Source organism: Pagrus major, chromosome 24 (assembly GCF_040436345.1).
Source record: "Pagrus major chromosome 24, Pma_NU_1.0".
Taxonomy (NCBI): Eukaryota; Metazoa; Chordata; class Actinopteri; order Spariformes; family Sparidae; genus Pagrus; species Pagrus major.
Genome location: NC_133238.1, coordinates 17,810,702 through 17,837,008, shown reverse-complemented (window position 1 = coordinate 17,837,008; position 26,307 = coordinate 17,810,702). Strand labels below are relative to the sequence as shown.

Genomic DNA, 26,307 nt, shown 5'->3' with positions numbered 1-26,307 from the left:
TGAATTTGCGATCCATTAAGGATAGCAGCTTATGCAAATGACAATGTTCTTATCTCAGTGCCAACATTTTTAAAGAATATGATCAGACGACGCAGCTTGTGTGCATTTCATTACATGGTCAAGAAGCAGCGGTCCACGGTCGTGATATTTCTGTTAGTCCACAGCGAAATAAATGCATCATAACGGCTCTTTTGGTGATCATGGGAGATGTTTCTGTCTGGGATTTTCCTGTCACGATGGTCCCTCCGGCCCACAGTCACTTCTAAATGTCCTGACTCATCCTGACCAGAACACGTAAACAAACTTTTTATCTACTAGCTGGTGCAGCAGCTGGTAATCTTTAGCCGCCGACTCATGACTCAGATCAGATCAGAACCTTGAGGTTTCCCAGCATTTTGTTTAGGGCTGCACAATAAATCTTCTCAGCATCGACATCGCAATGTGTGCATGCAAAGTTCATGTTTTAGATGCTTTTTTTGCGACAACAGACCTTGGTGAGTATTGACAAATTGGCCATTTAGTAGTTCTTCTGCCAGTCATGGTCGTAACCATGTTGAAAATTATTGTATTTTTTTCATATCGCAATATATAATTGTAGAAAACCAAAACATTGCAATGTCAGAGTATCGTGCAGCCCTAATTTCCAATTGCCGTAAAAAGTGTACGTACACCTACACCGACCACAAGTCTTAAATCTTCGCTAAAAGCCAAATTAACGAAGCTAATCAGAAGTATAGGAGTCGAGAGATCACTTTAAATTTGTTGACCCTGGATGTAACTAACAGAAGTCCAGTCTCAACGTGATTTAAGGTCTGTTATGAGCATGTTATACGTAGATAAATCCTGGGTTTGGATTCATCTGAGGCTGCACAATTAATCGAAATATTATCAAATCTGCAATATGGAAAAGTGCAATATCCAGAATCGCAGGAGCTGCAATGGTAGCATTTGAAAAGTCGGCATTATAATAAAGTACTTTATTGCTGCAGAGATGCAGCAGCCTACAAATCTTTGTTTGTTTGGTACCATATACCGGCTAGTCGATATTATCGGCCCATAATGGCTTATCACAGATATACATCGGTATTGGCGTGTATAGGTTGTCCGATATGTGCCCATTTAAACATAATAACAATTTATAAATTCCCAGTTATTAAAAAAATTTGTTGATATATCAATATCAAAATTGTTTTACTAACTGATATCGGTATCTAGTATCTAGTTCGGACTCCAACAACTGTGACCCAACAAAGATCATTCCCACTAATCAAGACTCACATCGCAATCGTAGTATCTGTCAAAATAATCGCATATGATTCTTTAACCATATCGTGCAGCCCTACGTTCATCTGACAGACGAGCAGGTTGAACCAAGAACCAGAAATTATCTAAGATGCATTCAAGAGATCATCTACGATCAGAGTTTGAGCTCAGCCACACAAGTTACTTCGAGGATTATTGTGCTATTATGTTTAGAGCGGCAACGATTAATAGATTAGTTGTCAACAATGAGGTTAATCTCCAACTATTTAGATAACTGAGTAATTCTTTTGCATAATTTTAAGAAAAACAGTCAAAATTTCTGCTTCTTAAACATGAATATTGTGGGAAAATCTGAAATATACCTCCAATGACACATCTTGCAACTGGAAATGTAATAAAAAGCTGATTATTTGATGAGCTGTCAACTGGTTCGTGTTATTGTTTTTTTAAGGAAAATAAATCAAAATGTGCAGATTCAAGCTTCTTAAATGTGAATATTTTCTGGTTTCTTTGCTCCTCTATGACAGTAAACTGAATATCTTTGGGTTGTGGACAAAACAGGACATTTGAAACAATCAACAATGAAAATAATTGTTTGTTGCAGCCTTAATTATGTGTATGCATGCAAAAACATAAGGCTGAATCGAAGTCTAGGGCACGTTTAAGGTCACAAATGCCACTTCAGAGCATTTGGTGCATTTGTATCTGCATTTACCGATCAGATCTCTAGAAATGCATTCAAAGCCAAGTGAACTGTTTATGGAGTATTATCCTGGGTATGATTTAATTATGGGCTATTATTTTTAAAAAGGAAAACAGATAAAAAAATATCTGATTCCAGCTTCTTACATGTGAATATTGTCTGGTTTCTTTCCTCCTCTACGACAGTAAACTGAATATCTTTGAGTTATCTTGGACATTTTTCAACATTTTATAGACCAAACAACTGATAGATTAATCAAGAAGGTAATCAACAATGAAAATAATCATTAGCTGAAGCCCTTATTATGATTATGCATGCAAAATATAAGGCTGACAACAGAGTCCATGGTCACAAACGCCACTTCAGAGCATTTGGCGCATTTATATCTGCGTTTACTGATCAGATCTCTGAAAAGGCATTAGGTGCCAAGTGAACAGGGTCTGTCATATGTCGTCACATGCACAAAACACGACAGTAGACTGAATATCTGTAGGTTTGTGGACAAAACAAGACATCTGAGGACGTCACGTCAAGCTTTGGGAAACACTAATGGACATTTCTAAACATTATCTGACATTTTATAGACCGAACGATCGACCGACAATGAAAATAATTGTTCGATACAGCCCTAATTGTGTTTAAGCATGCTCAATATGAGGCTGACTGCACGTTTATGGTCACCTCAGACAATTTGGTGCATTTATATCTGCATTTAGTGATCACATCTCTAAAAAAAATGCATTTAAAGCCAAGTGAACAGGGTCTGTCATATGTTGTCACATGCACACAACATGTACTGTTTATAGAGTGTGATCCTGGGGTATGATTTATATTATGAAAGGAGGTGCAGGACACAAATTGTGCAACAACAAAAATGCTCCAGCTTGCATGACAAGTACACCACAAGGTATCCACGACTGGCTACATTTAAGTACATTAAATCTCAGCCTAGCATTTTAAATCTGGCTGTAACCCCATGGCTAAGGCTAGCTGTGGGGGTAAATTAGCCATATTGTCCTGCAGCAGCCTTCAAAGTTGACAGCTACACAAGTTGGCTACGTCGCTAGCTCCATGACAAGACTTTTTTCCCCCTAAATATCTGGAGAAACATGACAACCGCTTGTGTACACTAACCCGAGCAACCACACGTTAAATAATAGCACGATTAGCTTTAGCCTGTGTCAACTGTGCCAAGTGTTTTTGCTTTAATAAGGTTTCAGCGACAACCGTGAGGCGGTGGAGGTTGTCGGGCTTGTGTCGGGGTGAGCCTGGCCGCTTGAACTCCATCGTCTGCGGGGCCTCCGCGTTCAAAAGTGACCGTGTCAACAAGCGAAATCAAGTCCTGTCTGACTGGGCTTTTTGATGCATCGGACCCAGCATCTGAACTAGCTGTGGGGGGTTAGCATGCCGAGCGTCAGCTGGCTAGCTAGTTAGCTAGCTAGCTAGCTAGCTTGTTGTAACGAAAATGAATTAGCGGGCTCGGCTCGGCTACGCTAATAACGGTTTAGCATTTAATTAGCGGGCCGTGACCGGGTTCGCGGACGTCGACGAGCCCGCGGACCCGGGTTCCGACTTCAAATGTGTCGAGGTTAAAAAAAAAAACCCAGCTAGGCCCGCCGTTAGGTTTCGAGCCAAAGGGGGGGGGCCAAGGCAAGGCCGGGGCCAGGCCCGGAGTTAGCACGGGTTAGCCTAGCATGCTAGCTAACAAGCCCGTTGCGTTCGCAGAGCGAGCGAGAGCGAAGAAGAAGAAGAAGAAGAAGAAGAGAGAGAGAGAGAGACGCTTTTCAGGCACTAACGCTTCTGTCTGCGTCAAACCAGCCCGCAGACAGGCGCTTCTTACCCGGGCGTCCCCGCGGATGCACACCGGGTGCCGAGACCGTGACGCGGGCGAGCAACAGTGCGGTTCCGACCTCTGGAAAAATAAGAATAAGGAGCCTACCCATTAGTTCTCTGCCTCTGCTGGTTCTCCTACACTGGGATATTGGAAATGATGGAGAGCCGCACTGCGCATGCGCGGCAGCGAGGGGAGCAGAGCCAGCAGATGGGAGAGGTGATGCACGTTACCTCCAGAGCACGCACGCACACGCACACACGCACTCACACACACACAGAAGTTGGGATTGAGAGGATGATGCTCTCAGTGATGTCTGAGGGTCTGAAGGGGAGAAGACCTGACTCCAGGCCTGCAGCAGGTGGAGGATAATGTCCTCTCTGACTCTCAGGTTCAGTCTTTTTATTGTTTTTATCAGGAGAAACCAGCCTGTGCTCTCACAGCCTCCACGGCCGAGACCAGAGGCCTCCTGCCGATGATCAAACCCACTGAAATATGACTTTAAGGTGCTGCTTTATCATCTCCTGCTGCAAATATTGCACTTTTTTTGGACTCTTATGTCACAACTTTAGTTACTTTGAAGGTTAAGTTTAATAACACAGGATGTAATCAACGAATAAATAAAGATGTGATGTTATAGATGATGAATTCACAAGCTGCTCAGCAGATAAACAACATAAAGTAGTTTAACAACATCAGCGTTAAACAGCCTCGCTATTTTCAAGTGCATACACGTTGAATATATTGTATCAGGATGAAGGATAAAACATCTTAAATATAAAGCGTATCTCTTCTGCAAAAACATGCAAAACCACACAATACAACACACAAACCTCCATTTTAAATATCATCAAGAACTGATTTTCACCTCATTACTTAATATTGTGTTAAATATTCATCGTCAGGGTTAAAAAAACCTCCTCGTTAATGTAATAAAACTCGCTAATAATGATCTAATTAACAGTAAAAGAGTTGTGTTGCTAATGGCTCGGAGGTATTGTGTCATTTTAATCAGGCATGTTGTGTTAACGAGATTATTGCACTATTAGGCTGCAAATCGTTGTAATGTCATTAATTAATTACGTTAATTGGAAGGTTTCAGATCGAAAGTCAAGACTTTTTAGTGTTTCATCAACCGTTAGGAATCAAAGCTTAAATATTCAGACAATTCTTCTATATTTTTATTTAAAAAGACAAAGAAATACAATTTAATAGCCAAGAATTGGAGGGCGCTGTTATATTGTGGTAATTTCCCAGCTGAGACGGTAATTAAGTGAATGAAATTGACAAAAAATGAAACAGAAGTAAAGACAGGTCATGTCTCTGGATGAATAAAGGTTATAAAAGCTCAGAAAACCCAGCAGAGTTCAGTCATCTGAAGGGAAACGAAGACGCGGCTCAGGTTGCAAAACGCTCGAGTTTAGTCTGAAGGTCAAACCTGAGGAGACGTTAAATTAATTCGGTGTACGGCTGCTGTAAAAGGGCCGCTTCATGTATTTTTAAGGGCAAACACGGAGCTGAATGTGGGAGCGGAGAGTTGTATTTTAGAATAATGTGACAGGCTAAATGTGAGACGAGGCCGAGAGACGATCTGAGAGATATCTGACGCTTTATTGGTGCTTTTTTCACCCGGCAACCAGAAGCCACAGGAAGCATTTAAAGTATCTCCAGATGGGGGCACAAATTAAAATATATATACGTATAAATAATTACATATAATTGCCTCTGTAAGGGAACTCAGTGTCATGAAATACTGTGATGTTATCAAACCTTCAGATCTTGTCTACAGTGAACCACGAGGATACTTTATCTGTCTGATTTTGTGAGTATAAAAAGACTTTACAGTTGTTTCAGTATCACTCTTCTTTCATTTTCATTGTAATTTTGCGTGAAAGGAACTTAATAAATAAAATAAAGTTAATAATTCATGCATGGAAGAGCTCGTTTCTGTCTGTCGAGGAAGCTAAGAGGGATGGGAGGTCGGTAATATGGGCTAAAATTCAATAATCATGTAAAATGTGTTTTGTGTTATAGTGTGTGCTGGTGTTTATTAAAATTATTATTGTTATTATTGTTATTATGATGATGTAATGTTGTGATCAGCTGCCTCTCTCTATGTGACAGTGCACTTCTACTACAATCTGTTCTATTCTGAGCCTCAGCCAATCAGAGCCCGAGAATCAGCCGAAGCCGGAAGTCGTCACCGCTGGCAGGGCAGCGTTCCCGCGAAGATTGAGACCTCTCAACGCCTTGAATCGCCGGTTTCTGTCGGTAAGTCTGGTTATTTTGGCATCTGGAGACATTTCTACACACGCTAACTTTACTTTAAGTTTGTATTAGAGGTGTTTTAACGTCGCTGAGACGAAGCGAGCTGCTAGTTTTGCTGCTAACGAGCTCTGATGGCGTTTAGATCAGCGTGCGGAGAAAGCGACACCAAACTCCATTTTTAAATAGTGGAAAATTAGCACATTTTTGCTCGTCGGCAAATATGAATGTCGTTTTGAATACAACATTTAACTGCTTTTGAGATATTGTGAGTCACTTTATAATTCGGCATACATATCAATCCACTGAGGCTTCAAGGACATTATTATAATGTAAACAAACCTCCGAGGCAGGCATTAAAGTTGAAATTGTACTTAAATAGAGGTTTATTGTTGGTTTAGCTATAAGCCGAATTGAATGTCGGTTTGTCTTCATTTATTATAAAGCTTATCTAATGTCAAAACATTATGTATACATCTCACAAAGCGAGATCATTATGTTTTGACGAATACTGCATTGGAGTTCGGCAGTTTTTGGGGGTTGAGGCTGTAGAATCCACTGTGTTAGTGCATCAAATCGAAACATAACTACCATTTCTTTAGGTTTTATAGTTACATGAGATTAAATACAGAATTGTAGATGAGTATTGCTGATGAGGAGACAGTTAACTGGGCATAGAAAGTAGTTGTGATGTAATGACTCTCATATTGTGATGCTGCAAAATGGACAAAAAACACACTGAAGTAGTTTTCACACCACAGATTTCATGTGTCTTCACATTAAAACCTCATGTTTCGCAGTTTCCTCACCATGAATAAGAGGAAGGTGAACGATGCTCATCTGCCAACAGGAGAATGCATCACACAGGTTTGTATCTGCCAGTTTTTCTCTCCCAATTAGTTTTTATTGATCGATACGAGCCACTGGTTGGTAAACACGTGATCATTTGCATTATTGGCTTTATGGTGTTCAGGTTCAGGACATTTTAAGGGAGCGGTTTTGTCGTCAGCAGCTCCCTGACAGGCTGGAGGGAGTGGAAGCTCAACACAAGTAGGTTTATTTCATCTACGCTGGTGAGAACGTCTGAAATCTTTTATTATTTTGATATGTTGAGGTGATTTTTAATGTTATTCTGGCCCAAATTATTATAATTATAACATGTTAATGTCAGGATGAGTGCTGCAGCTAAGAAATATTGTCATATATCGATTGATTAATTGTTTCAGTTGTAGTTTGGATGAAGATTTTGGTCATTTACACGTCTTGAATGATGACACTGTGAAGAAAAATCTTCAGAGAGAGAAATATTGTAGAAGGATTAAAGATTCACATAAAACTTTAATTTTTAAACAGAAGTTGTAATAATAAGGATAAAAAACCTGCTGCAGATGCCACACCAAACCTCATTTGATTTATTCAGGATTTAAGGACTTTAATGTTTGGAGGATCTTTAATATCTGGATTCATTCCTTCCTGTTTAGTTTAACCAGAAATAAATCAGCAAAATGTGAGTCTATTGTTATTTTTATTATCATTTATTAAAACAGAGAGCAGATGAGCACTGTAGTAGGACTGTCATCTGATGTGAGGAGACTATGTGGGACTCTGTAAGCTTCACTGACCCAGTTCAGTCTCACCTGGCTGACAGCGCTGTCCCAGTTTGTGGGCTGGAAACGCTCCAGTTCCCGGCTCACGAGCATCCCAGGTGTTGAAATCCACCCGCAACACTGACGGTTTAACCATTGCGGCGCTCGTTAGATGACACTGTGCTACTATAGAACTCTCTTTGGAGGAGCATTATGGGTATTGTAGTCTTTTTTTAAAAAAACTGTATTTTTTCAGACACCTTCTGGAGCTCCTGAAGCGGACGGCCGTCCACGGGGAGAGTAACTCGGTGCTAATCGTCGGTCCCAGGGGAGCAGGGAAAACAATGGTGAGCACACGCGCTAAAAATGGGCTTATGGGTAAAAAATGGCTGAAAAAGAGATGATGAATTGTGTTGAGGTGTGTTTTAAATCCTCAGAGGGTTGTGTGTTTGTGTTTGTGTGTGTGCAGCTGCTGAAGTGTGTGTTGAGAGACCTGTTAGAAGAGAAGGAAGCACAGAAGAACCTGCTGCAGGTTCATCTCAACGGTACGGATTCCTCACCAGACCTCATTTGATTTATGCACAATTTAAGGACTTCCTCTTTCATTTTTTTGGAATTTGTTTTTTCCTATCAAGTTTAAAAAGAAATAAATCAGCAAAACATGTAAATCTCTTCTTATTCTTGTTGTTTTTATTATTATTTATTAATAATGTCTTGTGCGTTTGTTTTTGTCGTAGGTCTCCTGCAGACCGACGACAGAGTTGCGCTAAAAGAAATAACGCGGCAGCTCCACCTGGAAAACGTTGTCGGTGACAAAGTGTTCGTAAGTGTTTTCTTTCAGGTTTTATTAACGTTTTTCTCATTAATAACGCAACAAAATTGCTCCAAAAAACCTGTTTGTGTTGAATTTTTAGGGAAGTTTTGCGGAGAATCTGGCGTTCTTGCTGGAGGCGTTGAAGAAAGGTCAGAACATTTAGAGGCATAATCTAATTTTACTATGTACTTTCAAAATGAAGGACAGAAAATGTTGAATATTTGGTTTCTGGGTTCCTCTGCAGGCGATCGCAGCAGCAGCCGACCCGTGTTGTTCGTCCTGGATGAGTTCGACCTGTTCGCCCACCACAAGAACCAGACGCTGCTCTACAACCTGTTCGACGTCTCCCAGTCGGCCCAGGCTCCCGTCGCTGTGGTCGGCGTCACCTGCAGACTGGTGAGCCTCTAACCCTCCCAGTAACACTGCTGGTTTTCACATTATTTAGTTTTTAATGAATGAGCTTTGGTTTGTCGTTTCCCCGTCCAGGATGTTCTGGAGCTGCTGGAGAAGCGGGTGAAGTCGCGGTTCTCTCACCGTCAGATCCACCTGCTGAGCAGCCCGACGTTCCCTCAGTACCTGGAGCGGGTCCAGACCCAGCTCAGCCTGCCGGACCACTTCCCCGACCAGAAGTTCTGTCAGGACTGGAACGACAGCGTGGAGGTGAAGCTGAGTGAAGCCTGAACCTGGTGGTTTTCAGTGTCTCTGTGTTATTTAACGCTTCTTCTGTCTTTGTGTTTGTGTCGTCAGACTCTGTGTGAAGATAAATCTGTGCAGGACGTTTTACAGAAACACTTCAACTCCAGTAAAGACTTCCGGTCGCTGCACATGCTGCTGGTACGACACAAACTCTCCTTCCCTCCTCTCATCTTTCCCTTTTTCCTTCTCTTACCACCTCGTCTTCCCTCCACTACTTCTTTCCACCTTATCCTTTCTTCTCTCCATCTTCCTCTCTCCATGTTAACTCCTCTTCTTCTCTCGTTTTATCTCCAGATGTTGTGTCTGAGTCGAGTGTCCGTCTCCAAACCTGCCGTCAGACCTGCAGACCTGCTGGAGGCCAGCCGACTCTGTTTCACCGACTCAAAGGCCAACATGCTGCACGGTGAACACACAAAACCCCCCCAAAACCTCCACATTTAAATCTCGCTAATAATTTCACATCTGTTAATATTTGTGTTTTTTCCTTTGTGCCTGCAGGGTTGTCCATCTTGGAGCTGTGCCTGATCATCGCCATGAAACACCTCAACGACGTCTACGAGGGAGAGCCGTTCAACCTGCAGATGGTTCACAACGGTTCGACACCTGCTTTTTAATCAAATATCAGACAGGATTTAACTTTATTTGTATGTAAGTGGCTGATTTTTCCTGTTTTTTCTTAGAGTTTAAGAAGTTTCTGCAGAGGAAGTCGAACTCCATGTACAACTTTGAGCAGCCGGTCATCATGAAGGTCTGTAGAAAGCTTTTAATGAGCCCCGTGAGGTCTTCCAGTCCTGATAAGAAGATATATTTGAGAGAAGAGTCAGTATCTTTCTGTATAAATGACCAAACTCGACTTCTCTCCCGTCCTCAGGCCTTCGAGCACCTGCAGCAGCTGGAGCTGATCCGGCCGGTCGACAGCTCCGCGGCAAAAACTCAGAGAGAGTACCAGCTGATGAGACTGATGCTGGACCACAGTCAGATCATGGAGGCCTTGCAGAAATACCCACAATGCCCCACTGACGTCAAGCAGTGGGCCATGTCGGCGTTCGGATAGGACTCCTCGTACATCTGGACTTCATGTAGACATTTTATTCACAGCACAGAAGAAAGTTCTGAAGAACAAAGACGGTTTGAAATGGAAACCAAGGACCAATATTTAAACTGTGACCAGAACCAGGGAGGAAACATGGCCGCCAGTCTGCAGTATGTTTCATGCATTTGGAGTATCAAGTTTATTCACGAGGTGTCCAATAAACAAGTGAGGTGGCTCATGTTGAGGATGAAATGAAGTCCTCAGTTTCAAACGCACATTCGGCTGAATTAAACAGAATTAAAAGAGACTTTTTGGACGTAAAGTCTTCAAACCTGTTGACTAGATTCAGTAGAAATAAACTATGAAGTCACACAAGTACATTTTCTGTCATATTTCCTTAGAGCCTTGATTTGATTCATTAAAGATCATGAAGGCCTGCAGAAATGATCCTTTTATACTGTTCCTGTGGTTCTGCAGTCACGTCACCAAGAAGGTTTTTACAGAAAGTCAATATTTTTATATAAAAATGACCAAATTCTACTTCGATGGAAAGATTTGATTCTTTAGAGATTCTGAAGCTGTGTGACGCCTTCAATGAGTCAAATAATCAAACACTAAAAAATGCAAATATTCTAGATGTCTTGTGCCGAGATTTATACACATTTCCTCGTATTTGGGAATCTTTGGAGACTGATAAATGTTATCTAGAATTTAAAACGATGTTCTGTTGGACTGGACTTGAATGAAGGTCACTCTTAGCCCACATTTATTTTTTAAAAACACTGAAGAGTGTTGGAGGTTGGAGACAAGGTATCAAACTGGAGTTAACTCTTCATCTGCTGAATGCTGCCATCTAGTGGTGAAAGTCTGCAGTCGGCATTAACCTGGACAGTGTGCAAAACCCCTCATTAAGACGAGAGGATGCAATTTTGATTTCTGGCTTAGAGCTGGAATGATTAATTGATTAGTTGTTATTAAATGAATTACCAACTTGTTTGAGTATTTTTTCCAGAAAAAGAGTCAAAATTCTCTGATTCCAGCTGATTAAATGTGAATATTTTCAGGTTTCTTTCCTCCTCTGAGACAATCAACTGAATATCTTTGGGTTGTGGACAGAACAAGACATTTACGGACGTCATCTTGGGCATTTTTCTGATATTTTATAGACCAAATAACTAATCAACTGATCAAGAAAATAATGGACGGATCAATCGAGAATGAAAACAGCTGTTAGTTGAACATTTTAAGGACTGAAGAGAAACAGGCTCTGGTTTGTCCTTCATCAGTCCTGCAGAGAAGACGCTTTCATTCAGAAGCATGCGACGATAAATAAACTGCTTTTAAATTCCATTTACTTTGTGTCAGAATAATTTAATTCTCTCTGACTTCACTGGAGGAGACATGTCCTTCTGGTGGACTTTTATGGTCTTGCTCAAGGGCACGTCGAGTTGACGGATGAGGAGATCTCGCTCTTCAACGCTGGTGTCCGTCAATCTGAACCTCCCAATCTTTGCTCTTAAACTGTAAATGTATCAAGAGTTAAACAACTCAACTTAACAAATGTTCCCCCGTTTTAGAGTATTAATTTGTTAGATCATAAAACGTAACTAATATTGAAGCTGTCCTGAACTCTTAACAGCTGATTTAAACCCAATTTTTGTTTCATATTTTGAACGTAAAACCTTATTTTGTCCTGTGCTTCCTTCATTTCCAACTAATTACCAGATAATTTCGGAAGTTTCCTGGGAAGAAAATATGATTTTGTAATTGCTAATGTCTCCTCGAGGGTCTCTAAGTTGGTACACAGTGAGATAAATGAAAAATAAGTAATCTCAGACAGTGAAAACAAAGGAAAACATCAGCATTCACAATCTAAAAACACATTTATTTACATCACGTGGATCACTTCAGCTGATAAAAACCATTAGCCGAGAGTCGCAGCGCTGATCAGGGATCAATATGTCTCCTCCGTGATGATGTTTCAGGGTTTCTCAAGGTTTTCCTGCTGTAATACTTCTGGAAAGGACTCAGCAGCTGGTTAAAAACTCACTCAAACACCTTTAGTTGTAATTTCCACTTTGAAGTTCGTTTCTTGTCCTATTTTCACATTTTGTCGTCAGTAACATAAAATGTACAGTCACATGTATCAGGAGTAAAGAAACAACACATTTTCATCATCGGCTTTCACGACCAGAACTGATCCGACATCATCTTCCAGAAACCCTGCGAGCAATCGTTCACGTTTGGAGGCTGCGTTGGCAGATCCTGGATCAGCGCTGCGACTCCAGAGCTTTTTTCGAGAAATGTGGGGTCAAAAAAATGCTTGTAGTGTTTTTTTTTGTTGTTTTTTTTTTCTCGTAGAAATTTCAGGCCTGGCATCCAGACTTATCCTCGACAGCGAGGTCATTGGAGTTCAATGTTTCCTCTAAAATTCTTACCAACAGTGGGGGAAAAAGCAGGAGATCAAGATGCTGGAATGAAATACCTGTAGTGGGAGATTGCATTATCACATATGGAGTATTGCAACTGCTCTTAAAGAGCTTCGAGGGGTTCTTCAGAATGCAAATGTCAGGGGACCCGAGTCGGCGCCATGAGGAACGCCAAAGGCTGAACATTCGTATTTATTCTCTGCCAAAGAACCCTTAAGTGCTTTCTTGGATGCCGTACAAAGTACTCCAATGAGCGTGCAGCTTTTAGCTTACGCAGAGCTCAACTTAAAGTTGTTTTTCCGCATAGTGAAGGACAATTTTTTATGCAGCGGGGGGCTGCGTCAAAACACAAGAAAAAAAGTATAAATGAATGTAGAGGAAACACTGAAGTTCAACACGCACTTATAAAGATTCAGCTCAGAGTATATAGTTGATACAGGTATTTATGTTCTCATGTCTGTACAGAGCCTAGACTGCTTAAAATAGTGGGGGGGCAACAAGACACAAATGTTTCACTGGTAGTTTATATGCACAGCAATGTGAGGTGCTGGGCTGGAGGAGGTCGAGATAGAAAACTGTAGAGCCGAGCTGAGAAAACCCATTCATACACCTTTACATCACGACCTTTGGATCCTAACTGACTCAGAAAAGGTTTGTGACGATAGTTCAGACCCGAGGGGAAGTGAAGAGACTAAATTGATGGTCTCCACTCGCCTCAACCGAGCTTTTGATGGAGACAAACGGACCAATTATTTTGGGATTTTCTTAAAGCAACACTAGGTAGTTTTTCGACCTTAAAATAATGTTTCTAAACTCAGTTAAGTGGTAGAAAAACGGTTAATAGGATGAATGGTGACATCTCTGCAGCCTGAGGGGGGTTGTGCCGGCAGAAACCGCACTGTAACTTCTCAGAGCTGGTAGGAACCTATCTGACGTAAAGGCGTCTAGTGCGACCTGCTTTACGGCATACGTCACACGCTTAGTCATCGGTGGATTTAGCCAGCAGCTACTTGGATTTTTCGTAAACCAATGCCATGGCCGAGCCAGCTAAAAAGGCCAAGAAGGTATTGTCTGAGGAGGCGAAAAGAAAAGAGAAAGTGATATAACATGAGCCCGGACACGGATAAATATTGGACCAGCTTACACTCAGTGGCGCGAGCTGAGTAAGAAATGGGTTTCAAGCCTGATGGCATCCTAGCCTTGATGCTACTGGATTTGTAAGTCATATATTACATATATACATATTTATTATCTTACCGACTTTTACTTTGAGTTGATTTGTTGTTATGTGGTGTTCATTGGGGCACTATTTGTCCACAGTTTATAACCGTAATAAAGCCGGGAGATAATCTGATGCTGTCCATTTCGATAGCTTGCACGTAAACGATGACTAACTTACTAAAACACTATGAACGTCTTGTCTCGAAAAGTTGCAGATTCCTTAGTTCATGCAGATAATCAACGTAATTGTTGAACAGTGTGGTCGGGAAGTAACGTTAGGCTGTTGTTGTTAGCGGTAACGTTAGCATGCTACTTACTGTTGTCGTACCGAGTTGGTTGTAGTTATTACACCGAACACAACGTCAACTTGCGATTGTATTTAGTAACTCCCGAAAACATAGTTATATTTTCAGACGTTACTAAACACATTCACGCCCAAGCGTCGTGTTTTGGAAGTAACTTAGTCGGTGCAATCACTATAACCAACTCGGTATGAGAATAATTCTAGTATGCTAATGTGCTGTGCAGCCTATATGCTAACAAACTACCAACTGCTATCTCCGAATCTAGCTTGTTGTTGGCACTTGGTTGAGGTTTTTTCAGACGATTTTGTGATTCGCCGGCTCCGTCAACAAATTCACGTGTATTCATTTTCCCCAGGGATGCTCATACAGCGACAGTATTTACGACACTGGTAACAGATAATTGCGCTTCTCAACCAGACGGGGGTAGTAATGAGTCCAAACTACCTAGTGTTGCTTTAAAGATCAAGGAGCCTTCGAAACAAGGCGGTTCAGGTGCTGGTTCAGAGCCAGTGCCTAATCTAGAACCACCATTTTTCAAAACCAGAGCTAGTGTAGCGTGTCCTGACTTATCCACAGGAGAATAAACAAAACATTCTCATTATTGATGCCAAATCGAAACAACAGTAGTCCGAGGACCAGTCATGTTTGGATGCCAAAGCCAGGAGCAACACCTGTGAAGAGTCGATGTAGTCCGCCACAGTTGTTCCTAGCAATGCTGGGAAATTTAAGACGTATACAGTGACTGAATCTACGGTGGCTCTCAAACCTGTTCTTAAAAGCAAAACAGCACTAGCACCAGCCCAGAACCAGCACTTGGTTCACTTTAGTCGAGGGGGTAGAGCAACGGGAAGACCAACAGGTACAGCAGGACTGTAAAGATGAAAATCCTCTTTGGGAGCTTTAAAATTTGCAGAAGTTTGGCTTGACAATATGGACAAAGATCGTCTCTCATTGGCTTAAGCAAACAGTCCTAAACTTGTATTTTGAAGGTCCAATTTCTAAGAATCCCCAACTCGTCAAATACGGATGCTTTCGGATGTCAGCCAAGTCCACCTACAATCCCAAAGCATCAGTATTTGACAAGTTGGGAACGAGACTCAAAAATAAACCTTACAAAGTGGCCCTTTATGTAAGTTTAAAGGTCGAGAAAACTATGTAGAGATTGGACTGGAAATTTGGGCTCTGCATCGAGATTTGGAGACGGGCCAAAGCAACAGGAAAGCCAACAGGACTGTTAAGATCCAAATCCTCTTTGGGAGCTTTATAATTAACGATCAATCTGAGTCGTCACCCTGCTAATTCACTGTCCTCAGAGCAGGTTCACATCTTCAGCAGGTAACCATAATACCGAGAGGTGTATGAATGGATCTCCGAGTGCGTCGGCTTTGCGAGTTTCTACTGCGACGGGGCACAATCACACGAAACCAGCCAAACGCAAAGCCCTCTAAAGTTACACAGGGCCGGGCTCAATCCATCGAAGAACACACAATACTGGAATCCAGGAATCTGAAGAACATTCATTCTCGGTCGTTTTTGTCCATAGACTGAATAGAAAGAAGCACGTTACAGTTTATATCTTTTTCTTTTTGAACTAATGAAAGTTTTTCCTGAATTACAACCAAACACCCGCCCCCCCAAACCCCTCCCACCCCCGACAACAACCGTAAAACCGTGCCAACTCTTACAACGTTAGTCCGAGTTGTCACCTGAGCTCTGATCCCCAAAAAACCTCAGGCCTGTAAATTAAAAAATAAATACAACATATCAATATGCAAGGTCACGGATTTAAAAAAAAAAATTAAAATGCTACAAGTTATTTGTGTGTGTGTGTATATTGAAAGTCACTCCTGCAGCTGATCCTACAGAAGTGTAGGGTAGTTTGCGGCACTGGTTGCATATAACTCGCGAGAACTTAGAAAAGCATAGTACTGAATCCCTGAATGGTATTTGTCGGCTTGGGTCGGTTTCTCAGGCGCAGTTTAAACTCAAACTTTTCCATCGTCTACCTACAGTACTGGGATGTGATCGCCAACCACACGTTGGCACGCTTTTTTTTTTTTTTGCTGTAGCTGATTCGTCAGCCACTTTGGCAGGTAACCAACCAACATTTGGAGGCAGTTTTGTTTAGAAATCCACTTGGCTGCTGAAATACTGGTGAGAAAGTTTTGCATCGGAGGGCACAAACTCGGGGACAAGAAAAGGTAATACTGGTGTTTTTTTCCGTTACGTTTGTGCAGCGAGATACTGCATCACGGTAAGAATGAGGAAACTTCTTTATAGCCTTGTTTTGCCTTCTCGAACTCATGGGGAGAAATTGGGAGTTTACTGCAAGAAACATTCCCCCCAAAACTCGAACCTTTCCCCCCAAAGTTCAAGAACTTTTAGAAGAATTTTTCTCGACTAGTTTTGGTTTATTTGCCATGCTCTCTACCCCAAAGAAATCCCTGCGAGTGAGGTAGTACTTATAGAAGGGCTGCTGGGGTTTGCAGTACTGATCGTCCCTGACTGGTGAAGCTTCGTGAGGACCTTCCAGGATGGCTGTTTTTTTTTTTTGAGTCGCAGTTAGTTGGAAAAACAGCAGCAGCAAAAGGAAGCGATATCGAGGCAAATATCGTACTAGTGCTACAGTAAGTAAATAAGATGATGGCTTCTACTTCCTGCAGGTTTGTGTTGTTGTTGCAGTACTTGAATGATGCGCTGAAATAATATCTGAAACTCGCCCTTCTACTGTCACTGCCTTCCCTTTTTACTGTTTTAGAGAAAGAAAATACAAATACGTTCAGGGAACTTTCTTGATTTCTGAGGATCCTTCACATTTTAGTTTCAGGGTTATGTGTTGGAAATTGGCCTTTTGTCAGCTAATGTTAAGCTACGTTGGCTGTGTAAAGACGGTAATTTGGAAAAATGAAGAAAAAAACTAGTTAACACACAGAATAGTCGGGGTACATGACATATATTTCGCTCAATTTTAGGATCGACTGTTTGCTTTATTTGCTCGACTCCCCACTCAATAAACGATTCACTTGGCTCGTATCTCCTCGATCACTACAGTACAGGATTTGCTTAAAATGCTAAGCATGTTATAAAGAAAGCATAATTATGTATTGCCCTGAATGTGAAATGGTTTGGTAGAAAGAAGTTTCTTCATGTTTGAAGTATTCCCAACCGCAAAACTTGATTTTTTTTAGCGCTTGATTTTGAAGCGCTTGGTTTTAAACTGCGTCCTGTGAAACCTTCCCGAAGCTTGAGGAGAGACTGCAGGTCTGCCGGCACCAGTGTTCAATGTCCCTCAGAGGAAATAAAGACTCAAAAATGCCACTGTCGCCTTCGCAACAAATGACAGATACATCCGTTTTGCCTGACATCTACAAGAGTAACTAATATGGATACGTAGAGATGGCACCAGGATGAAAGAGGAGAGATTCCTCGTCTCGACTCGTCTCGCTCGAGTTAGCCGTGCGATCGTTTCCAGCCCTGTGTGAGGAACGTAAACTGCACCTTAATGAGCAGTTCGTCTTGTTTTGTGAGCAGCTTGTGTCAAAACTCTGGAGAAGACATAAGACAAGCCGTCTATTCAACCAGTTGTTCAGAGCTAGAAAGGTCTGATCAGGAGGCAAACAACCATCAACACAGGCAACAGATAAGTTGCACAAAAGTGGAAACCGAGTAACCATCTCTGAGGGTTAAGGCCGGACCAGATGGTTTGGTTCTAGAGGGAACTTGCGGACAAGGTTTAGTCTCTGGAGAAGATGCCATCTACCAAACTAGTTGTCCAGAGCTAGAAAGGTCTGATCAGGAACATCCCTTGTCGTCCACCACAAATCAATCAAAACAGACAACTGGGGCAACAAAATAGTTGCCCAAAAGGGGAAACACTGGCCAACTAACTGGATCTCAGGGTTAAGGCCGGACCAGATGTTTTGGTTGAGACTGGTTCTCTAGGATTGGCGAGGTTCGACCAAGTCCTAGAGATGTTTTCCAGCCACGACAGCACGGCTAAACCCCGTTTCAAGTCGAGACGAGGCGAGAAAGAGAAGGAGAGGAAGCGTAAGAATCAGCGAGAGAGGAGGAGGTAATTCCAGTCCGAGACAGGTGAGGATGAGGAGGAAGAGGTGGAGGTGGAGGACGTGAGGCGGTAGTGAGAGTAGCAAAGATTCCTGAGGTGTATCAAAAGAGAGCAGAAAACTCTTGATAGTAATCCAAAAAAGAGATGTGTGCAATCAAATCAAAAAGCAAGCTGGCTCAGCTAAATACAGGTTTTTGATTCCAAAGTAGGGCTGGGTACCGGTGGGAACTGATCTTCAAAATCTGACACCTCATTGGCTTTTTTCTAACTGATCGCACAAAGTGATAAGAAGATGCTTCAAGAGTTTGACAATGTTGAAGCGTTATAATACTAAATTTTTGTATGATTGGTACCCAGCGCTAATCCAGAGAGATATAAATACTTTAAATCCAGATATCACGGCCAAAATTAGGCTTGTCAGCGATAGAGATTATTACACCGTTGACAATTGACACGGCAAACCAAAAAAAAACGACAACTTCATCATGAGGGTATCACCTTTTTTTTTTTCTTTTCACCCCGCTATCAGAAGAACAATAAACAAAACTAACAAAAAAGGAGAAAAGTTGTTATTCAGTCAAAAACCAACTAAACGTGAGATTGAGAAAGGGGAGGAAAAAAGGGGAGAAACACTTGTGTTTACGGCGTCTGTGTGTGTGTGTGTGTGTGGCCATGTATGTCGAGGCTTCGCTTGACTACATTACCCATGAGCGTCACGGCTGACAGCAGATTGTTTGGATGTCGAGAGCCAAGGTTGTGGAAAAAAGTGTGAGCTATGACTGTGAAACAGGGAGAGGGACTAAATTTAAACTGTGTCCATCTGAAGTGAGGTATACCTGGTTGAAGGAGGTTTATGGTTTTTTTTTTATCGTCGTAATGCTTGAAAATGGACCCCTCCCCCCTCCCCCCTTCCCCCTCACCCCCTTTAAAATAAGCTTGATTACCAAGTTGTCTGGGTCCATAATACACTATGTACAGCAGCATTACACTATAAACATTCAGAAGCCGTTGCTTATTGGCAGAACGATAGTCGTTTCTTCAAAAAAACGCACACGAGAAAACAGCAAATGTATCCAGAGCCAGGTGCTCGTCTTTTTTTCTTTTTCTTTCTTTTTTTTTTTGTACACTAAAATGCACTGAGAGTTTCTGTGAAATTTCTCTGCCGGATCGTGTCTCTCGCTCTCTCTCTTTCGCCGTAGAAAACCGAGCAGAGCAGATCGCCCTCCTATGTGAGTGTATGTGTATAAAAACAATACATGATAAAAGTGTTTTGTCCCAGCATGTCAGCGCTAATCACTTTAGTCCTCGTTAATATCCTGAATCGTTTTTTTGTTTTTGCTCGGGATGAGAGAGTTGTTTTTTTTTCCCCGACCAGTAAAATGTTAAAATCCTCAGGCACACATATCAAAATGAGGTGGATATTATCAACTGATGTGGTCGTGAGGTTGGGCGCAGGGTGTTTTTCCTGAACGCGAGTAGCGGCCCGCACTTAAAGAAAAAACAAAAAGATAAAAACCAAAAAAAGAAAGAAAGACAGAAAAAAAAAACTCTCCGCCAACCAACCAGGGTCGGCTGCTCATCCCTCTCGTGTTGATCCGTGTTAATGCGAACTCATCCGGTGTCGGTTCATCCGGCCCGATCATAAGCTGGACTCCTTGGGCGGGAGGTCCACGTTGGTCACCATGGTGACGACCGTGACGATCTCCTCGGGGCCGATGACGGGGGCTTGGCGCTGCATTTGGCCGATGCGCTCCTCGACGCAGCCGGCGGACAGGCGAGCCTCGGCCTCGTGGTCCCAGCAGTCCTCGATGGTTTCACACAGCATGGCCAGACCCTGAGGGAGGAGATCAACGCGACTGTCAGAGCTTCACTGATCGGTGTTATCTCTTACATTAATTATTTTGGTGTTCCCATGACCGCTGATAGATTATTGTGTCTGTCATTATTCTGTTAAACTGGCAATGTTGAACAGTTTTAATAACTCAAAGGTGACAACCGAAAGATCTTCTGATGGCTCACCGTGTGTTTCTGCCAGCAGTCTCGCAGGCAGGGCCTCAGTTTCTTATGAACGACGACGTCCTGCATGTCCTCCAGTGACGGATGCTGACCCACCTCCTCCTCAAACGGGAGCATGTACTCATCCACTGGGCCTGACGAACACAGTCCGAAATTTAAAAAAATTCATCTGGAGAATTGTAACGCAACAAATTGATTGCAGTGCATTAGACTTACCGTCAGCGGCGGTGCACCTCGCCGCGAGCTCCCAGAGCACGAGGCCGAATGCGTACATGTCGATACGCAGGAAGGAGTCGCGCTGGAAGTTGATGGCGCCCTCCAGGACTTCTGGAGCCATGTAGCGCCGTGTTCCCACCTACAGCGTCAAAAGGGGGGGCAGCACAAGAGGTCAAAGGTCAGCATGAGGACAGAAAGACAAAATCAGGCACCAGCAGCGACGAAGAGGAAAGTCATGACACAGCTCACAGATGGGCTGAGACGACGAAAAGTGACGCTCGTCGTGGAGGATTGGTGTCGCTTAGCTGGCAGATGCATCAAAACCAAAACTGTGAACCAGTTCAAATGACGTGATTTCAGCAGGTTTCTACCATTTGACCGCTTCAAAACGGGTGAGATTAAACTGTGGGGAGAAGATTTCTGAGGAATGACCGAAATCTGTTACCACTTCACTTACAGATGATTCACATTATTCATCAATACAGAACAATTCCCTTTACTACATTTTTGGCCCGTATGGCCACCCATTCCTGACAATGCACAGGTTTTCCCTCCTTCCATTCGAACCAACTAAAACATTAAAAGTGCCACCACGACAACCACTTTCATGTCTTTGTTGGTTTTAGACACCTGTGTGTGTGAGTAGCTGTAATATTTTGACCTTTAATCATAAACTGTACCTGTCCATGTGTGTCTCCTGCTGATTTTCCTGCTTCAAACTGCAGGGCAAGGCCAAAGTCAGCTACGCAGGCTGTCAGGTTAGTCTTCAACAGCACATTCTTGCTCTTAATGTCCCTAAAACACACAAAGAAAGAAGAAAAATAACATCAGTGTCTGACTGATGCTGTTGTCTTGATAAACTGGCTCATATGTCGACGGTGTACCTGTGAGCGATGGAGGGCTTGTGTCCGTCCTTGTGTCCCGGGATGTCTTCATGGAGGTAGGCCAGGCCGCGGGCTGCCGTCTGAGCGATGTGGCACAGCTCGTTCCACGACACCACGTTGGCCTTCAGGTAGTCTGTCAGCGAGCCCTGGGCGAAGATAAGGAGAGAAAAGAGACATCTGAGCTTCAGGTGCATTTTTCCCTCAGAGATATTTTCCAACCATAGTCGGCTTTAAACTCAGCCTGCAGGCGAGGAATAGATAGAGATTAGTGCTGTCAAAAATATTGATTTTTTGAATCATATTTGAAACGTTTTCAATTCTCATTTTCTGCCGCATCAATACACCAGTATCGGCTACACTCTCCGCTCTCTCTTCTTGACTAACATGGATTATTTGGTCTAAAGAGAAAAAATAAACAAGTTTCCAAGAAGGTGATCTTTTATCTGGACTATCGTCATTCTGCTCTTCTCTTCAACCATCTTAAATCATGTGAATCTTTTCTGGTTTCTTTCCTCCTCTGTGACAGTAAACTGAATATCTTCGGGTTGTGGACATAAGGAGACATTTGAGGACGAGCCTCTTATTTATTCACTCATCGCTGTGATCATTGCTCTTTAATCCCCGTTTATCAAGGGGAGGTTTGCTGAGCAGGCCGTCTCTTTATCAGCTCAAATCTCCAGACACTGAGAAAATTCTTTGTGTGCATGCTGAGCATCTTTAGCGACGGGTCTGTTTCATCCCGCTTCCTTTATACAACATCTCTGCTCTTACATAATGTACTGTATATGATACAAGGTCACTTCTGGCAAAGATGCATGTAGTTTGGCGGAGTGGCCACTAGAGGGCAGTAGGCTCCAACAGATGGAGAAACTAATCTAATCTAGTCCTGTTTTTGGATAAATGCTTTCCAGTGTGTGTTTTTATACCCGAGTTCTGTCTGTGTTTTCACTTTTGTGTTAATTTCTATTAAATTGTGGAAATGCAAGAAGCGAATCAGATAATATCTCTTTAAAAGACACCCGTCCTCAGCTATTAATACCCATGCTTTGTCTAAGATATGAAAAGATTTAGATACAGGGAGTTTTTTGGAGGTGGTGGTATCCTTCAAAGCAAGTCATTGCATGCTACAGATGCTGCAAATCTCAAGCTCCCTCAGATGCATGATACGTCGAGGCATAAATCAGCTGTCAAGGAGACACTGAACTCTGCAATCACTCTTCCAGCTGTGTTACACAAGCTGAGGCTCAGGCCGAGCTCACGTTGACACCTCTGCGCTGAAAAAGCTGGCAGGAAGGAAGAGCTTTTTGTAGGTGAAAGATTAAGTTATGTCTCCTCAAAAGACTTAGAAAATAACAGCGTATGCTTGACGAGGCACTAAATAGTGTTTCTGATACATTACTGATGGTATGACCTTTCAGAAAACTCCTTTAAAACAAATTCCTTCAATGTTGTTTCGACTTGGAGAGCTGCTACAAGTCAAGAGTAGCACTTAGTAGCAGCGCTGCAGAGTTAAGTGGCTTACAAAGAGCCTCACCGCCACACCCACAACCTTTAATTTTTCAACCTTTATTCACGCAGGGAAGGTTTCTTAAGCACACTGATTCAAATTCCTCGCCTGGCTGGGGAAATTCAAGCAAGTGAGGCGTACGCACTTTCGTCGGTAATGACCCTCAACACACAGAGGCACTTAAAGGCCCAAAAGCTCCAAAGACTGTGTGGTTGAGAGGGTGATTGAAGCACAACGGGGCTAACAAAGCTCAAGTTCTCCGGATAAACGAGGCTTAAAATGGGGAAAAAACAGCATCGAGTGTATTGTAATTATGGATTAGCTCTTAAGGCACCAAACACAATCAATACAATGTGGAGGTTTTAGGCATGTTTTCCCCCCTTTTTTGCAGCGTCGAGCAGCCTGGTCCTGGAGGGCTTCAGATCTGTGTACAATGAGCGTGACATGTGAGTGTTTACATGGACACAAACAACCTCGTTAGGAGAAGAAATCAGGCGGGAAATCAGAGAACGTGTTGACATGCGCTGCAGAAGACACCTTGTTTTACACTTTCATACACAGCTGGTCAGTAATCAGATTACTCCAGCAGCATATTTGGTCTATTTTTATATTTTTGGACATGTGACTCCTTATATTTACTTGGTTTGAGTTAGACATTATGCTCCTATCAGCTGCAGGGACTGCTGGGCTACAGCTAGCTTAGTTTAGCCTAGCCTAGCCTAGCCTAGCCTAGCCTAGCCTATCATGAATCAAAACACAGCACCTCCTTACACAGTATGTAATTTCTGCAAGTAGCATGGGATCATGGGAGTTGTTGTCTTCGCTGGTAAATAACTACCATCACTTATAAAAATCTAGCCACATTTATTAAGGGTTAATTAAGGGGTCTAACCATAATTTGTACATAGTTGATAAAGATGTTAATTAACAGTTAACTAATTGTCTAGCAATGTTAATTACTTAATGCTAATTATTATGTTAATTCACTTTTAGTTAATGCTTAAATAATAATCAACTAATGTTAGAGGCATCTTTATAACCTATTAAATAACATATATATGAATACCTTAGTACATTGTTACTTGCTGTTAATTAACATAACTAATTAACTAATTAGTATAACTAATGTACCTTTTACCATTTTAATTGTAACTGTTTTACATTTTCATTTTACATTTAAATTATAAACCAGTTGAATTTAAGGGCTTCAACAAATTTTGTTTAGTACCCTTAATCAACCTTTAATATATGTTAACAACATTTACTTAACACTAATTATTATATATAAAATATATTTATTAACTGCTAATGCTTAAATATTTGACCAATGTTAATAGCATCGATATAATTTTTTAAATAATACATACAGATGTTCATTAGCTGTTAATGTTTATTACTGTATTAACTAGTTTAACCGTTTTACATATCATATTATATACAATAGTTGAGTTTTAGTGCTGTATTGGTACTTCACATAACTGTATTTTTACATTTCAACTACCGTCATTTATCAACCCATATACCCCCAGACCTGCAAACTCCTGGGTAGTGATAAAGATGAGATTAAAATACATAAAAAAACAATATCTTTTAATGTTAAATACGTCTTCGAAGAAGGAGAACACACATCATGCTCATTTTGAAAAGACTCCCGATCTGCTTGATTCTCGTGAATGTTTGCAGAACTGTAACCTCCATAATCTAAAAGCTTTTCATGCCTTTTTACTCGCCAACTATGCGACTGCCTTTTCTTTCAGTTCATCTCTTTGTCGTCGTTTTTTCCCTTTTCTTGTGTTCTGTAATGGACTCGATGTCGATATAAATGAGGGTCACCACTCAATGTTCTCTCGAGTGTAAACAAAGGTTGAACAAATAAGGATAAGCCTTACTCGCTTGTACCGTTTAGATGAAGAGGACGCAGGAGGAATCCAAAACCTCTTGAGCTGCGTGTGTTACTATTCCTCAAAATATTAGCTGCAGCCTCATGTTATAAAACAAACAATGAATCAGTAAATAAAAGGGTACATCTAGCAGTTTGCTGGTGCTGCATCTCCACCCAGGATAGCGTACCTTGTCGTGGTAGGCGGTGATGAGCCACAGCTCCAGGTCCAGGTTGTTGTTCCTCTTCTCCACGCCGATGAAGTGGAGGATGTTGTCGTGCTTCATGCCGCTCACGCTGTAGATCTCATATTCGTTCTGCCAAGACAGCTTGTCCTAAAGGAGAGCACGGACACAGATGTTATTTATGATATATAGGCGCCCAATTAACAAAAGTTATGGAGGAAAAGAAAGGTAGAATAAGTAAAAAAAAAGTACTACTCGACGTGAGTAATTGCCTCGTCTGTTGCTCGTTTTTAGCCTCTTCTGCTTCTGTTTGTCTGTGATTGATTGTTAAAAGAGGGGACACACTACCATAACATCTCTTCTTTCAGACTTGTTTTGGTATTTACTTTAGTTCAGATTTATGTTCTGGATCTTCAGCATGATTAATTAGATTGCCTAATTTGCATATTTAAACACAAAATATCAGGCTTTTTCCTCTGTTCACCATTTTTTGTCAAAAAATGTATAAGAAAATGAGTTTTTCTCTGACTCTTGAGTTACACTTCTCCACTTTTGTAGCACTTACATACTCCAAACTTTCCGGTTTTATTCTTATTTATATTCTGAAGGTTTTTACAAATGGGTTTCCTCATGTATCATTCAAGGCCTGATTTATAGTGGACCTGTGTAGACTTCTGTGTAGGCTGATAGAGACGACGCAAGCGACGGAGTAGAACCATTAAAGTCTGCAGCTAACGATTATTTTCATTATTGTTAAGCAGACTCTTTTCTCGTTTGTCCAAAAAGCTTCTTTTGAAAGCTGAAAATATTCACTTTTCTGTCACATAACACCAAAAAAATCCAGAAAATCTTCACTTTAAAGTCGCCTGAACTACAAAATGTTCGATAACCTTGCATGAAAAATGATTAATGCCTTAATGTCAGAAACCAACTCTTAAAATATTCATCTACATGCTACATGAAAGGGGTCAGACGCCAACAAATCGGTCCAGTACACTACCTGGATCGGGAAGATTTTAACGGCCACATAGTCGTTCAGCAGCTGGGCTTTCCACACGCATCCGAAGCGCCCCCTGGCTTTCACCTCGATCAGCTGCAGCGGTTTGTGTCCCATGAGGGGGGACGGGGGTGAGGGCCCGGGATCCTGTAGAGAGGGGGAAGAAAAAAGAAAAAGAGGAGAGAGGACAGTGTTATTCTTTATTCTTTTTTTGTAGCGCATTAAAATAGCATTGGCTTACACTGAAGGTGACCGGGCTTTTGGCTCAGCAACAACGTGCCTGAGGAGCTTAGGCCAGCAGAATCACTATCATCTTCACATCTTAAATCACATCTTACAAATTACATTTATAGACTCGCTTTTATGTGCCGTAATTCTTTTCACCAACATGCTGTTTTGTGCCTTTTTTTT

The 26,307-nt window shown here is 41.8% G+C and overlaps 2 protein-coding genes across 2 annotated transcripts in view; one reads left to right on the top strand and one right to left on the bottom strand.

The window, feature by feature from the left end:
• The first annotated feature begins 4,105 nt into the window (after window positions 1–4,105).
• orc4 (origin recognition complex, subunit 4) lies at window positions 4,106–10,569 on the top strand. Its single transcript, XM_073462766.1, has 14 exons — window positions 4,106–6,068; window positions 6,863–6,929; window positions 7,036–7,112; window positions 7,905–7,995; window positions 8,118–8,193; window positions 8,386–8,471; window positions 8,563–8,611; window positions 8,707–8,858; window positions 8,949–9,122; window positions 9,210–9,296; window positions 9,453–9,561; window positions 9,657–9,752; window positions 9,839–9,906; window positions 10,030–10,569. The coding sequence occupies exons 2-14, from the start codon at window positions 6,873–6,875 to the stop codon at window positions 10,210–10,212; spliced, it is 1,305 nt and encodes a 434-aa protein (XP_073318867.1). The 5' UTR covers window positions 4,106–6,068; window positions 6,863–6,872; the 3' UTR covers window positions 10,213–10,569.
• Window positions 10,570–19,280: 8,711 nt separating this feature from the next.
• Window positions 19,281–26,307, bottom strand: part of LOC140992292 (activin receptor type-2A-like) — a 44,966-nt gene continuing 37,939 nt past the window's right edge. Inside the window, exons 5-11 of the mRNA XM_073462595.1 lie at window positions 25,900–26,043; window positions 24,906–25,049; window positions 21,329–21,474; window positions 21,125–21,239; window positions 20,445–20,583; window positions 20,232–20,362; window positions 19,281–20,046 (exon numbers count right to left, since the gene is read on the bottom strand). Coding sequence (XP_073318696.1) covers window positions 19,852–20,046; window positions 20,232–20,362; window positions 20,445–20,583; window positions 21,125–21,239; window positions 21,329–21,474; window positions 24,906–25,049; window positions 25,900–26,043 — 1,014 coding nt within the window. The 3' untranslated portion in view covers window positions 19,281–19,851. The remainder of the gene's footprint in view (window positions 20,047–20,231; window positions 20,363–20,444; window positions 20,584–21,124; window positions 21,240–21,328; window positions 21,475–24,905; window positions 25,050–25,899; window positions 26,044–26,307) is intronic.

What these genes read in the sequence shown, in the direction of transcription:
- orc4 (XM_073462766.1), top strand. Translation starts at nt 6,873, where the DNA reads ATGAATAAGAGGAAGGTGAACGATGCTCATCTGCCAACAGGAGAATGC. An exon ending in GCTGGAGGCGTTGAAGAAAG is followed by an intron (nt 8,612 to 8,706) that starts GTCAGAACATTT and finishes GTTCCTCTGCAG; the next exon opens with GCGATCGCAGCAGCAGCCGA. An exon ending in AAAGGCCAACATGCTGCACG is followed by an intron (nt 9,562 to 9,656) that starts GTGAACACACAA and finishes TTGTGCCTGCAG; the next exon opens with GGTTGTCCATCTTGGAGCTG.